The sequence below is a fragment of the Tachypleus tridentatus genome, chromosome 13, assembly GCF_004210375.1.
Source record: "Tachypleus tridentatus isolate NWPU-2018 chromosome 13, ASM421037v1, whole genome shotgun sequence".
Classification (NCBI taxonomy): Eukaryota; Metazoa; Arthropoda; class Merostomata; order Xiphosura; family Limulidae; genus Tachypleus; species Tachypleus tridentatus.
The window spans coordinates 33,812,117-33,827,319 of NC_134837.1; the positions used below are offsets into that span (position 1 = coordinate 33,812,117).

Below are 15,203 nucleotides of genomic sequence, written 5' to 3' on the forward strand. Positions count from 1 at the left end.
ATGAACAATATTGATGTATTTTTCAGATTAGTTTCTTTATACAGGATAATATAATTTTTTTTTACTTGTCATAACTACATGTTGTGTTTGTAAGTTACATCATGTAAATTGACTTTGAGAAGTTTACCAATATTTAGGGTACATCATCAGTACATACACGTTATTGTATTAAAAACATGTGATAAGAAGTTACACTAGAACAGGGATTCCCAACCGGTGGGTCGTGACCCCCCAAGGGTTCGTGAACCCTTGGCAGGGGAGTCACATAGCCTTGTTAGAAGTAGCTTGGGATAACATTAATTTTATTTCATCAATTACATTTTCATGTCGCGAGTGCCAAAAGGTTGGGAACCCCTGCACTAGAGGTTCCTCTTGTATATGGACATTTTTCTGAACTCCTAGTCATTGTATAAAAGAGCACGTATTTCAAACAAAGTATTCAAAAACTGTGGTGTATAAAATAATAACTTACTGTATTACTTGGAGAGTTTCTACAAAGTCTAAAAGTTACACAGACTGACTGTGTATGAAAACAGTAAAACAGGTATGTTTCTAGCTGGGAGTTATGTTATGCAGCTTATCAATTTGATAGGGGCATGAAATTCATAATGGCTGATGCCCAAGATTTACCATTACTTTTTATTATTAAACAAAACAAGCAGGTTTTATTTTTCACACTGTTCATTCTACTGCAAGCAAAACACTGCAGGGCACTTTGGAAGTTCCAAAATATTCGGAACTGCAGAAGTAATGCACAGAGAAAAACAATTAAAAATGAGTACCCTTAAATCATAACTACATACATAAGCACAGATATCCCTTTACTTCACTAACCCTTAGTCACACACACACACCCAGAGTAAGAGATATTTAAATTAGTGCAACAATATTATTACATTGATTCTGTCTGCAGCAGGAACCCGATAAAGTTTGACTGTCAGTTATGGGGAAAATATATAACATCATGTAAATAACAAACTTTAAACCATTTTGTACATCATTTTAGTTCAAAGCAACATTTATGTAAACCAAGACTTCTTCATTAGCTTGTGGGTGGGATAATCTACATGATAAAATCCCAAATAATAGAAACTAGAAATCATACAAAATATGACGGAATATGCAGAAATAACTTATATGCAAGATGACGTATATTCCATTTTCTACAAAACTGAGCTGTCAATGGTTTTATATCGATGTATATTCAATATTTTGATTTAAAAACACCCATTAATACACTGGTGTAACTATAAAAGATGCCACCCCCCCACATGAACATAAGTAATTGGGCCCACTACATCTATTCCCTTTATCAGTAATTCTTTAGTCTGTCAGGCCTTCTTTTGATTAAGACCTCCTCACAACTGCAGAGGCATACTTATGCCACTGCATGGACATAACCCACTGCATCTGGATAATAGCATCCTTCTCAAGGGAGAAATTGTACCTTTGAATTGAAAATAGTTATAGAAACAAACTGTGTTAATCGACTCAACTCCCTAATCACCAGGAAATGCTTGGCATTGAATCAGTGTCTCTGGACATTTTACTGATAACGATTTTTATCCAAAAATAAATAATTTTGTAAAATTCAAAGTAGTATATATTTACTTTGTTCATATAATAATTTGTAATAGCTTTATTTAGTAAATATCTAATTCTTGATTTCGTGGTATATTTTATGAAACCTCCAAAACAGAAACAAACAAATTTCCCAAAATAGCAAAATGAAATGTATAGCATTTTACACCTATTTGCTCTTCATGTGCACGTGCGTTGTTTATTTATATTGCATGGTAATAACATCTAATAGTTCGTAACAGACAGAGAATATAACAAAAAATAATCCATCTTTCAATGTTTTGCACCTTATGAATCATACACCTTAAGAAGAAACTATTCACGTACTGTTGTTTGATCAACTTTCGAACAACACCTACTCTACATCTGCATATGGTAATTTTTGCCTTGTACTCAAAAACAAGGCATTTAATGTAGATACTGTGCAAACAATGAAAATAATTGCATTTTATATTGTTTCTTAGTGTTTTAATTCTCAGATTTATACTGTTAAGTAGAAATAAAATACTACAAATTATATCTTACTTTTTTGTGTTTTGTAAAACAGAAAGGTAGAAAGTATTTTTAAAAATAAGTAGATTTTACTATTATATTCTCTTTTGGACAAAATTTTTTTCATGCTCCATAAACTGGTCATAAGCAATATTTCAAAATCATGTTTACAAAATCAAGGCTGCCTCGTGACTAAATGAAACAGCCAGTAGTTAGAACAGCTGATATAAAATGATTAAATAGTTTATTCCCTTTTGTTCAGTTCAAATATCTCTGGCGAGCACCTGAACAATGTTACTGGTGAGCACCCGAACAATGTTACTGGCGAGCACCCGAACAATGTTACTGGCGAGCACCCGAACAATGTTACTCTTTCTTCGTCTTCCAACTTTTGGGTCCAATAATCTTTACTCTTTGTCGGTACATGTGAGTCATCATGTAAAACAACACTGAAAAAGTAAAAAAACATAGAATCACACGTGCAATGTCTGAGTGTTGCTATTAATGGTGGGATAAAAAAAATACAAGAAATTAGAAAGAAACACAAATACTTAAACAAGATAAGTAGAAATGTAAAAAACAAAACAAAAACAAGATTAAATGACTGCAAGGTGTGATACAATACTTTTGGAATAATTAATAAAAAAATTATGGGTTTAAAAACAGAAAATAAAGACCCTAACATATTTCTTGGAATAATGCACATACACAAAAAAGCAACAGTATCATTGGAATAAGCAACAAAATAAGTATATGTTTTATAAATGACAGAGAAAGACTGTGACAAATATAAACCATAAGGATGTTAAGTTATAAGTAGAACCAAATTCCTCTTGAAAAACAAAGGCTAAAGAATGGACTCTAATACAGACTGATGGTATGGTTAACAATAGTTTATTACAAGAATTAATTATGTGTAAAAATCGATTTATTTTTTTCTGTCATATACTGTTAGTTACACAATAAGAAACTGATAACATCTTAAGAAATTTAGTGGCATCAAATTTCTGTTTTTTAAGGCGACATTTATGATTTGTTGCTAATAAACTGCTATAAAGACCTAGCTAATATGTACATTGTTTATGTTAGCACTTGGTTCCTGAAGTGTAAATCTTTTGGGAAAATGAAGTTCTTCAACCCACTGAATGTGGCTACTCTAAGTGTGCATGGTATTTTTGCAAGCCCTACAACAAGTATGACACACTCGCATGCAACTCTCCCAACATTCCATGTAGGAGTTTAGCATTCAGTGCGTTTAATCTCCCTGAGGTAAAAAAAAAATGGGTTTCCACAAAATATAAGAACATTAAAATTAATTTTCTCATTTATTACTTATCAACTTTAGAAACAATATTAATGTTTTATATATCACACTGGTTTGTCTATAATGTTTTCCTGCTAAGAGGTCCTTCTTAAGTAATATATCATTTTGAAGATAACTGACATCACACACAAGTCAAATTACTGCATGGTAAATTTTGTGAAATTGGATAATTACTGGAATTGGTGACACGAAACAGTATGGATGTTGTACAGTCAAATCAAATATCACAATTTTATTGAAACTTATACAACAATTATGAGGGTTAAGAAAGCAACGTTATGGTAATTTTAGCTGGATTACTCAATATCTATTATAACGCAATTTTTTTGTCCCCAATGTTAAAATTTGTGCATTTGCACATAAAAAGTGTGAAAATTGATGTAACATCTTGTTTTTAAGAAGCAAGGATAGGACAACAATATGGGGAATAAACTACATGAACTTACATTTTCATTAAGAACAAGATATTTAAATATATTACTACTTCTTGGGATAAATGTGTTTTTTTTTAAAGAAAATCTCTCTTTAAATTATTTACATATTTGTACAGAGTACAAAATTAAAATTACATTTTTTAATATCAATAAAAGCATCACCAGACTATTTACACATTCTCAAAGCATTGAATAAAAATAATAATTCTATCTCAATAACAAAACAAGTTTCAAGCTTAATTAGGGCCAAGATATATGAATCTGTTAAAAGCAAACTTCAAAAACACTTACTTGGAAAAAACCCTATAAGAAGATAGACTCTCATCACTGTTGGGAAAGAAAAAGAAAAATTCCATGGATTTGGTAAATTCACGCTAAACTTTCCAGTTTCCTCAAAATAAGGAATATTTCGAAGAATTATGACACCTAGATGAATAACAATTAATGTTAGAATAAGAACCAATGAAACTGTTTTGTACAGTAACATCTACTATAAACTCAATAGCACACAATATACTTAAATAATTATCACATAACTTTCAGTTTGTGTTTTCTTATAGCAAAGCCATGTCGGGTTATCTGCTGAGCTCATTGAGGGAAATCGAACCCCTGATTTTAGCATTGTAAATCCGAAGACATACCGCTGTACTAGCGAGGGCACATAACTTTCAGAAAGAAATCAAAGTGAATACACAGATACCAAATTTAATACAGAGTAAAACATAATGCTCCCCCTATTGACAAGTTAACACAACTGGAAAATGAAAAAAAAAAAAGTGAAGAATTTCAGTGTTTGATTGGTAAATGTCCACAATGAAATACTACTCAAAGTGTTTCATAGGTGAAATAGTTATAACTCAACTTAATAACAGCAATATCTAAACTTTAAAATATAAGTCATATGGACATCTGTAGCTTTACTATAGAAAGTTGAAAAATTAACCAACCAATTTTAAGCCATTACATGGTAAAATGAAACTTGTATGAGTAACAGACAGTTACCTTCTGGGACGGTGAAACGAAAGATCAAAGAAGAGTTTTATTTTAATTGTATTTAAGTCACTTAAAAGGACAAGAAAATAAATTGCATAAAACTAAAGTGTTGAGTTAATAATACAAATAAAACCTCTTCACCAGTTAGGTTTTTGGAAGACTGTGTTAAATTTTCTTAAAACATACAACACAAAGAAACAATAAATTGGTTATTTGATTTTATTTAAGTAATTTCCATCATTGACAAAAATTATATCATATCTTTAATTGCTTATCTAAATATTTTCTATTGTGTGAAAATTTGAAACCAAGCCTACTTGTGTGATTGTTCATATCTTTTAACAATACAAATAATGTAGTATATAGAAATTTTTAGGCTTGTAAAATGTGATATTTATGGATACGTTTGGAAGCTAAATAGTGTGTACTTGTTGTGTTAGCATAAAACCAAGTTATCTTTAAAACTAAAGTAGGAAACGATTATACTAATAGAAACTAATCACTTCAATATTCCAGTTGTTTTAATGATATACATGAAATTATACTGTTTCAACAATTTTTGCACTTCTGGTTCCTTTAGATAATCAATAGTTTTATAGACTTTTTTTTGCTTAGAAAAAAACATAAAATCATTCTTTCAAAATCTGGTATGAAGGTGATTTGAGTTGTTGACTCTAAAAGTACATCATGGATAATAGGAATGAATAACAACAGGAATTACTACATTAACTTATTTCATAATACCATAATTATCAATGAATTATTTGTTAAACCATCTTTGGCCTTTATAAAACATAAGTACTAGTGTTATGACTTATTTCATGTGAACACACGTTCTATAAATTTTTCAGTTTTGCTTACCTTCACATACAAATCCTAGTGGGTACAAAGGTATCCATATAGTATATCTCAGCCATGTTATAAAACTAATGTTGATATCATAGATTTTCAACATGTAGTAAGGGTACCTGCATCAGAAATTGAAATATCTAGTTCCTCACTAATTTGCAGTAGCACATCCAATATGATCTTAAAATTCTCAAAAAAAAAACAAACCAGAAAAGGAATGTTAAATATTTTTATTTTATTCTAAATAACATCTTTATCAAACATTGACAATTAACCAAGAAACCAGTGTTACTAATTATGGTCACTCTTAAAACACTTAGCCACATTTTAACTTTGATTTTTAAACACTTAAAATAGATAAAAATTGCAATATCACATGGTACACAGTTTTCATTACCACACAAATTATACAGAGATTAATTTACCTGAAATATAAGCTTACTGACCACAACTGAGAAATCCAATCAGGATATATATAAATTTATTACAAGCAGGAAAACCATTAACTTCTTTATATGAGAGAGTATTAACATTAAGGTAATTACGCATAATGATTACCATCAAATTAACACAAACTTGTTACAAATAATTAATTATAAAACAGGTGTTTACCAGGATTAAATTGTCAAGTAAATTAAAATGGTACACACTAATATAATTAATACAACATGAAAAAAAAATGAGAGTTGTTTTCAAGTACTTGTAGAAGTATATTTCTAAACAAACATTTTGGTCTACTGTCTTAGAACCTTAAATATATCCAACTAAAAAAAAAAGAAGAGATTGCATGTGAAGCTAAATCATAACTGTAAATAAACTTGTGTAAAAAACTTTAGATGATAGTACAACTTGAAATTATTCTACATATAATTGGTATTGTGTTCATAATTTATTATTAGTTTAATTGTTGCTACAGTAAACATAAATCTATCTATTAAACCAGAATGTGTAAAATTACACTTTTAATCAAATAAACAGCTCAAACTTACCAAAGAAATCAACAGAACTAAAGTCACAACTCACCTTACAACTTCAATTAATGAATAAACTAAGAATAGGTAAAACACTACTGGTTTAGTCTGCATCCTGGGTTCAGCATCAATCATAACAAACAATATGATGAGTCTACCAGTGATCTGAGAATAACAAAGTTTGAGGATAATTACAAACACATAATGTACATATAAACATTGTATTTTAGTCTTGGGCAGCCTTGGCTAATTATGTATTTAATTTACTACAAAGCCCCAGTATGCTAACTGTGCTCTTACCACCATGTAGAATTGAACCTCAGATTTTTGCATTGTAAGTCCTTAAAATTTACCACTGATCCATAAAGGAACTTGGCTAACTGCAGCTGCATTATAAAACTCTAAAATCATCATTTGTCTGCACTCCACTATCTTTAAAAAAACAAACAAAAACATATTTTTTCTAATCTGTTCATACACCAAGTATATTTTTGTAGGGCATGACTTTGCTCATGGCTACAGGATTTCCAATATAAGTCGCACACAAACGTAAACAAACAAACATTATCAATTTTAAGACTAATCCAATTAATTTCCACTGGGATTCCGTGTATGTTTTTTCCACAGAAAATGAGTGATTTTTACCTCTCCTTCCACTTCTTTACTTATTTTTTGTGCTTAGTGTGGTTTCATACACAAACACTATGAAGCAGTATGTGGGCCTTTTAGTAGAGATGGGTAATCTTTTATTTATCAAAGCAAAACCAGTAGTAGATACAGGGGTTTGAATCCTGCACTCTCTTATGCTAAGTGCTCTCAACAGCAACACCTAAATTTTCCATCATTGTTGGATTTTAGAAAATCTTTAATAATAACTGTTTTGTCAAACAACAACATTATAAAAATTTCATTACACCATTTTTATTTCTGTGAATAAATTACATGTCTGAACTAGAATAAAACTGACTCTACTGAGGTACTGCAAGCTATAGTCCCCATTTCCCAAAGTTGTCAGGAAAATCATTTGTGTTCACACATGTTCTTATCTGTATAACTACTTTTTTTAAATTGGCATAAAACCAGAAACTGTTACAATGTTGAATACACTTGTGAACAGTGAATTTTAAAAAATGATTCAGTTTACAGTTTTGTCCACTAATTGTCAAATTATTTGTTCTTATATAGTCTTTTGTATGCATTTGATATATGTAGTTTCTTTTAAGCTATAACTTGTTTATATATGAATTTGTACGTAGATACTCATTTCAAAATACTGATTACTTCCATCAGCAAATGTATACATAATATGTGTATGATAAATATTAAATTACCAAAGAATACTGTTTCCAAATTATCCCATGCACATATCAAATTGCTTTAATTCATAGAAATTATGTTATTTCAAAGAGTTATCAGTATATTATATCTCAAATTCTCAAGCACAAACCCTATAAAATTTAAAGCATTTAGGAGAATAAGCAGAGATTTAAAACAAATATATTCTGATCATTTACTACTGATTGAATCAGTGAATTTCTTCTGACATACTACTGCATCTATTTTAAACTGTTAAATGACAAATATATTATTGTTCCTATATGTTTGCCACTTTTACAGGCAGATACCTGCCCTTCAAATAATTTGTATTCTCACCTGAATATTACACGTGTTTGCTAAATTTGGTAAAATTTAAAAAGACCAATAAGTAGAAATAATTATCATATACTTTTTTCACTTAACTACCATAACTACATTTTGTTTGACCACAAAGCTACAAAATGGGCTATTAGTGCTCTGCCCATCAAAGGTATCAAAACCCGGGTTTCTAGCAGTGCAGGTCTGCAGACATACCCATAACTGCACAAACAGCAGTATCAATTTACTTTATGGTAGATAGACAATTTTATTCGTTACCAGATAAAAAAGTAATTTCTTGGCACACAAAAATTACTAAACTCAAAAGAACCATATTACACAAAGATAGCAATTACTTATTACTAATGTTACACAGAGAATTAGCTGGCATCGTGGCAAGCGTTTTGACATGTATAAATTTCATCTGTATTGATTATAATGGTGTGTATGGCACAAAGCAAAGTAACAATTACAGTTGAGCAAAATATTTTACTAAATATGGTGTTTTTAATTACAGGCTACTCTTGCAGAGCCCAAAACATTGTCGTAACAGTATAACGTGTAATTAGAAGTTCTAAGAAACTACTTTAAAAATGTAATACTTTGTGGATATATTTGATACACTCGAAACACAGAACATAAACTTTCAAAAAAGTTCACACACTTAGTGCATATCTTTACCATTAAACGCATCCAGTGCTGACTGGTATAGTGTATCTCTAAACATGTACTTTACTATAGTATTACTTACAGTGATAGGATCAGTGGTATCATAAAAAAACTTTCTGATGAAATACAGAGTCCATGACTTTTATCAAATTTACTTTGTTACAGTCTCTTGTACATTGAACAAAATCAGTTGCATCAGACAACTTCTCTTTGTTAAAACCTGGAAGGCCATTAATTTGTTTATCAGCTGTACTTTATTACAGTATTTTTACACTGACAGAGTTAGTGGTACCAGACAACTTCCCTTTGATAAAACCAAGTGTAGAGTTATAAACTGTACTTTATCATATTACTCATAGTATAGAAGAGTGTTTTATCATCTTGTTTGTTAACATAGTATGTATAATTTTAATTAGTTATGAAAGTGGGATTAGAAGCTGTTATTAGCTGTGCTCATTGTCATAGTGTAATTAAATGTAATAAGTAAGATACCTGTATGAGTGGCATTAAAATACTTCCTTTGGTGAAACGTAGAAGTGGATGAACAACTTCCATGAGCTGCAAAATCTGACAAAACTTCATAGTTTTGCCTACAGCTTCATAAGTACCATCCATAGAAACTGGATAAACAAAGAAAAACTTTAAATATTGCATAATCTAGTTTACAAACATTATACATGATGTTTCATTAGTTACATCTTCAACTCACGTGGATCCAGCACTCAGATTAATAATAGTAACTGAGGGACTGACAGTTGCAATGTTTTATAGTTTTACTCTAACTATCTAGCTTACCTCAACTGCAGGTTACTCTTACAATAGAAAACCTTCCTAATATATATATATATATTTTTTAGTTTTTCAATATTAAGAGAAAGTGTTAAAACATATACATTAAGAATCATTTACTGTTTCCAAGTTATAATATTTAAAGAATTTTCAGCAAAAACAATCACTTAATCTGATGAAACTTTGTAGAATGGACTACAACTGCACAAGTGTAGAGAACAATGTTTTGAAAGTCTTCTGCCTTTCGTCTCCATAACAGGAAGTTGCCATCCATTCTACAAAGCTTCACCATGAATACTCTGTCTAAACAATGTATCAAAGTATAATTTAATCTATTTGTGGCATCTGGTTAGTTAAGAATAAAATAGTAACCACACATCTAAAATTAGAAAAACAACAACAAAAAAAACCCAAAACTCTCATTTTCCATACAAGACACTGATATCTACAATAAAAAAAAAAAGCAACTTACATGGTCCTTCTTTACTATAACGGATAGTCATCAAAATCAAAATACACAGAAAGCTCACAAACTGAAACGTATTGTAGAGGAGAAGATAAATCTTACGAAAATCTTCCACTGCAAAGGTAAAGCTACATTTTATTCAACCAGTAACAACATTCTTTATACATGGTTAGTAAAGTGATAGCATTTTTATCTTTAGTATAAGCAAAAATCTTGATACTGCTATATCGTATTACTGTCAGCCACTATGCTTGTACAGACTGTTTCATTCAGAGATTACACACCACAAACTTAAACATTAATATCCTGTTAGTCTTTGATTATAACAAAACCTACAACCTGAACTTTAACTTTTTAACAATGAGATCACTTGATTCAAACAACTTTGCATCCAATTTGTACATGTTATAGTTTTTTTTATACTATAACTTTTATTACAGAATGTGTCTTCACAAAATGTGGCAGGCTTTTAGTAATCACAAGTTATTTGTAAAAAAAAGATCATTCTTTTTGTAATGAAACATTTTTGTCCATTTTGTATACATTCTTTTTCCACTGGTCTGAATGAAAGTGATTTTCATGTTAAGATTAATAGTTTTCTTTGTCTAAAAACATTCAAATCCCATCTGCAGAATCTCTAAAATCTCCTAAATAAATTTCAAACACATTTTTGCAGTAAAACTATATTTTATCCGTTATTTTTTTACCTACAAGTGGTTAATTTATCTTATCTTGTATTCACCAAAAATATCTAAATTACCCATTTTTGTTTTCAGAATGACTTCAAATTATAACATGAAACTACATTTGTTTATCCTAAACAGTTTTAATCTTGTAACAGTATACATCTGTTTATACTTAAATTTGATTGTTTTATTGTCATTTGAACCATGTCTAATTGCTGTTTATGCTGTTGCCATAAATCACTTAGCAAACATGCAACTCAGGTTATGTTACTAAATTACATTACACACAAGGTACTCATGAGCTGTTTCCAAGTGTACTCTACGAAGATTATTTATTATATTAGCATTATTATTATTATTTGTTTTACCTAATCTAGTCTTAAATTACCTAAAATTTCAATTTTTTTACATTGTAGTTACTTTTATCATAAGTAAATAATACACAAGTAAAATAATGTACTTAATTTTTTTTACTGTTGACGATACCTAACCCTACTTTTTTATACTAATTATACTATTGTACTAAATCATTTTTTTATTTAGTTCAATAATGCTCCAAATAACACAGAATAAGAACATGCAAAAAGCAGAATTTGTTCCATAACTATCACAATGTTTCTGGTTTTCTAACTGTGCAACAAGAGCCATTAGAAATTTAACTGAGCTCATCAATGTGTTTCCCATGGGAATAAAGATTGAACTAGAAGTGAAACTGAAATTCTCTGTACAGAAAAAAATACAATATAACAGTTAATCTGACAGAGTAAAACACTGACTTTCTATTGGTTATAAATAATATAGTACTGAACAACAGAGAGAACTGTGCATTTTCTTATAACAAAGCCACATCAGGCTATCTGCTAAGCCTACAGACGGGAATCGAACCCCTGATTTTAGAGTTGTAAATCCACAGACATACTGATGTACTAGTGGGGGGCACAGAGAGAACTATTGGCAATTTTTAAAAGAGAGAATGTGATAGATGGGCAAGACAATAGAGGTCCCATTTATTGTATGGGTCTTTAAATAAACTGAAAACTATAAAAGTTATGCTTTGTCTGATCAACAACAACATTAAAATGAGTAGTTCATGTTAAACTTTGTAATTTGTGAGGAGGTGGAAAATAAATTACAGAAGAGGGGATGCATAAATAGAAAATGTAACAATTCAATTTTCACACTGGGAGAAATTCAGAATTTTGTTCAACTCTGCCTTATAAACTGAAGAACTTAAAACTTATAAACTATTAGAAGATGAATAATTGGCTACATGTTTATGCTATATGTATATTGGCATACCATGATAACAAAGTAGTTTAATTAAATTTTGAATGTAATTCACTAAAAACTCATAACATGCCTACAAAAGGATGCTCATAGCAAGATGTTTAGTTAGTATCACATTAATCCTAAGTCACTGCATACCTATGGCCTAATTTGTACATACTGACAAATTATTTTCATCAAGATATAAACAAATCCTTCCATAAAAAGCAAATTATTATTGTGCTAACTATAAAAGTGTAATAAACACAACTGTATATATAGTAAAGAGAAAATTATCAACAGATATTTTAGTTACACTAACATTACTATATTGAATATAAATAAATAGATTTCTATGTTGTTAAATATTCCCTATTTAGCTAATTTCAATTAATAATTTCATTGTTCTGATACTTGAAACCTTTCTTGTCAAAATTTAACTCACGACAAAAACAAGACTTGAATAAAATTTTGCTTTTATGTAAAAATTATGAGGCTTATTATAATTATATAAACTCCTGATTCATGAGCATGGACATTAATGTTTTTATAGAGTGATGAATCACAAAAGAAACTAAATGTAATCCTTACATCAGAATAAACAAATCATTAATATTTTTTACTTCTAATCATAGAACTATTGTTATTTTATACAGAAAACTGTTTTTCAACTTTACAAACTGAAATGAATTATGTTTAAATGTTTATGTACAACAACATCCTCAAGTTTCTTTAATAATCAGTTCATTTATAAGCTTTGATCTATCATGGTGTATTTTTAAAATACTTATAACAATATAATTTCTCATGGGATTTTGAACAAATGCTTTAAAAGAATTGGTTGAAAAGTTATAAAAACAGTTTGATAACATTTTGATTAACAAGAGTTTAACAGACAGAAAACTACTACAAGTTAAGAATTAAAACATTGATACTTACCCTTCTTTCTATTTTTCTTATGATCTTCTAGCTCATTCAGTACGTCACTTAAAGACTAGAAAGAGTTCAAACTTTAAGTACAAAGAAAATACTAATGAACATAAATTTATACAAGCAATTCTAAATCACTATTATTTATCATAGGTAAAACAACTGTTCATACAAGAATACATTAATATATACTAGCTGATTTTTAAATTAGTTTGAGATGGGTTTCAATACCCTAATGCTACATGGAAAAATAATGCCCAATACAAAATTAGAGTCCAGTTGTTGATTTTATAATCTTGATCAAAATATTATAGCAATCCTTACCACAAATAATAATTTATTGAATTTTCTCAGATAAAGACATTAAATGCATTCATTTATATACGATGCAGTAAAAATACAAACAAACAAACAAGAAAAACATTAAATGTTTCCAGAAATATGTATTTCAGTTACTAATATCAAAATTTCATAAAAACAAAACTTCCTGAACAATCTCAAGAATCATGACTTCAATCAACTGCATCACACCTTTTGTGCTTTTTTGAACTTTGTCTTTCTCAGGGAACAAAGACAAAAACTATATACAATATTTTGCATGAAGTCTGAAGATATAAAGTAGAATAGCATGTAGTTCAAAATAATACTTAATTGGTATGAATATGGTATAATATTTGTAATATTAGAAAACATTATCTGGTGGAAATAATACATTTAAATTCTTTTAAATTGTTTACGTGAGGTCCCATATAACAAAATAAAGAAAGCATTACTTAGCATTTATATACTGTGTTGGTATACAAAAAAAATGGCCCAGCATGGCCAGGTGGATAAGGCACTCAATTCATAATCTGAGAGTCCCAGGTCCAAATCCCCATCCAACCAATTATGCTCGCCCTTTCAGCTGTGGGGATGTTATAATGTGGTAGCCAATCCCATTATTCATTGGTAAAAGAGTAGCCCAAGAGTTGGCAGTGGGTGGTGATGACTAGCGCAGATAGCCCTCGTGTAGCTATATGCAAAATTCAAAACAAACCAAACAAAATAAATATATAGTGGATTAATAAGTTGTCAGTTCTAACTTGAAATTTACTAATGATTTAAAAAATTGTTTTGTCTAACCATTTCAGGTTGTTATACATGCACACTCCTTACATTAGCAAAGTTTTCTTCTTTGTCTTCTTCATCTTCATCATCTTCAGTGATCAGTTTATCAAAATCAACTTTTAGCCATGCAGGCTTCTTTTCACCAGCAACAATTCTAGGCCACCAGGCAGCAGTTTCTTTCTTGATAGAAAACTCCACTTCCCTATCTGTGATACGGTACTGAGCAGCCTAGAAATGCACGAGTTATTAAAATATTTAATAATTCTTTCTTAACATTTAAATTCTTGAATTAAATATTTATTGACACTTTTATTAGAAATGTGTCTAACACAGTTTCTGGTTTATAAATTTAATACAAATAATCAGCATCTGGAATACTGAACACTTAGATCTTTCTCTGTAGATTAATAACTACTTAGTTTTTTTTTGTAATAGTAGTGAAGCTATCAGAGAAAAAAACTGAAATATTTATTGAAGCTCTGAGTTCAAAGTATTAATTAAAAAACCCATTTGAAAAATATTTTAGATTTCTTAGGGAAACTTTTGTACATTTCAATAATACTTGCAGTACTTTAAAATATATTTCATTCACTTAAAGGAGTGATTTATGTTAATTTCTTAAAGATTTTTCTAAGTTTATGCAAGCTCAAAGAAGATAATAGTTAAGAGAAAATCTATCATCAAATTAAGATAAGAAGGGAATAATTTCCAACTGTATTTCCAGAAAGAGCACAAAAGGAAATGTGCATACAAAGTGGAATGTATTTAACACTATAATGGTGAATAACCCATCTGTTTCTGTTTTAATATCAAAATGAAATTATAGTGTAAACAGCTCTGAAGATGTACTGTAATTTATTTTATTTCAAATGAAGTCAGTAAATTGATTGATTGATTTAGTGTTTTATGGCACAAAGCAGCGAGGCTATCTGCGCCAGACATTCGGTAAAAATGTAAAAAAAAAATAAAAATAAATAAATAAATGTAGTAATAGACATAAATGGAACTGAA

The 15,203-nt window shown here is 29.5% G+C and overlaps 1 protein-coding gene across 4 annotated transcripts in view; it reads right to left on the reverse strand.

The window, feature by feature from the left end:
* Positions 1–2,027: 2,027 nt before the first annotated feature.
* Positions 2,028–15,203, reverse strand: part of LOC143236067 (very-long-chain (3R)-3-hydroxyacyl-CoA dehydratase-like) — a 29,133-nt gene continuing 15,957 nt past the window's right edge. Inside the window, exons 3-11 of one of the 4 annotated variants that reach the window (XM_076474328.1) lie at positions 14,241–14,420; positions 13,095–13,149; positions 10,210–10,317; positions 9,441–9,568; positions 6,697–6,809; positions 5,686–5,792; positions 4,123–4,257; positions 2,430–2,522; positions 2,028–2,357 (exon numbers count right to left, since the gene is read on the reverse strand). In XM_076474328.1, the coding sequence (XP_076330443.1) occupies positions 2,440–2,522; positions 4,123–4,257; positions 5,686–5,792; positions 6,697–6,809; positions 9,441–9,568; positions 10,210–10,317; positions 13,095–13,149; positions 14,241–14,420 (909 nt within the window). In that variant the 3' untranslated portion in view covers positions 2,028–2,357; positions 2,430–2,439. Of the gene's footprint in view, positions 2,523–4,122; positions 4,258–5,685; positions 5,793–6,696; positions 6,810–9,440; positions 9,569–10,209; positions 10,318–13,094; positions 13,150–14,240; positions 14,421–15,203 lie in introns of all 4 variants that reach the window. The other 3 variants (XM_076474329.1, XM_076474326.1, XM_076474325.1) reach the window with 3 other exon arrangements.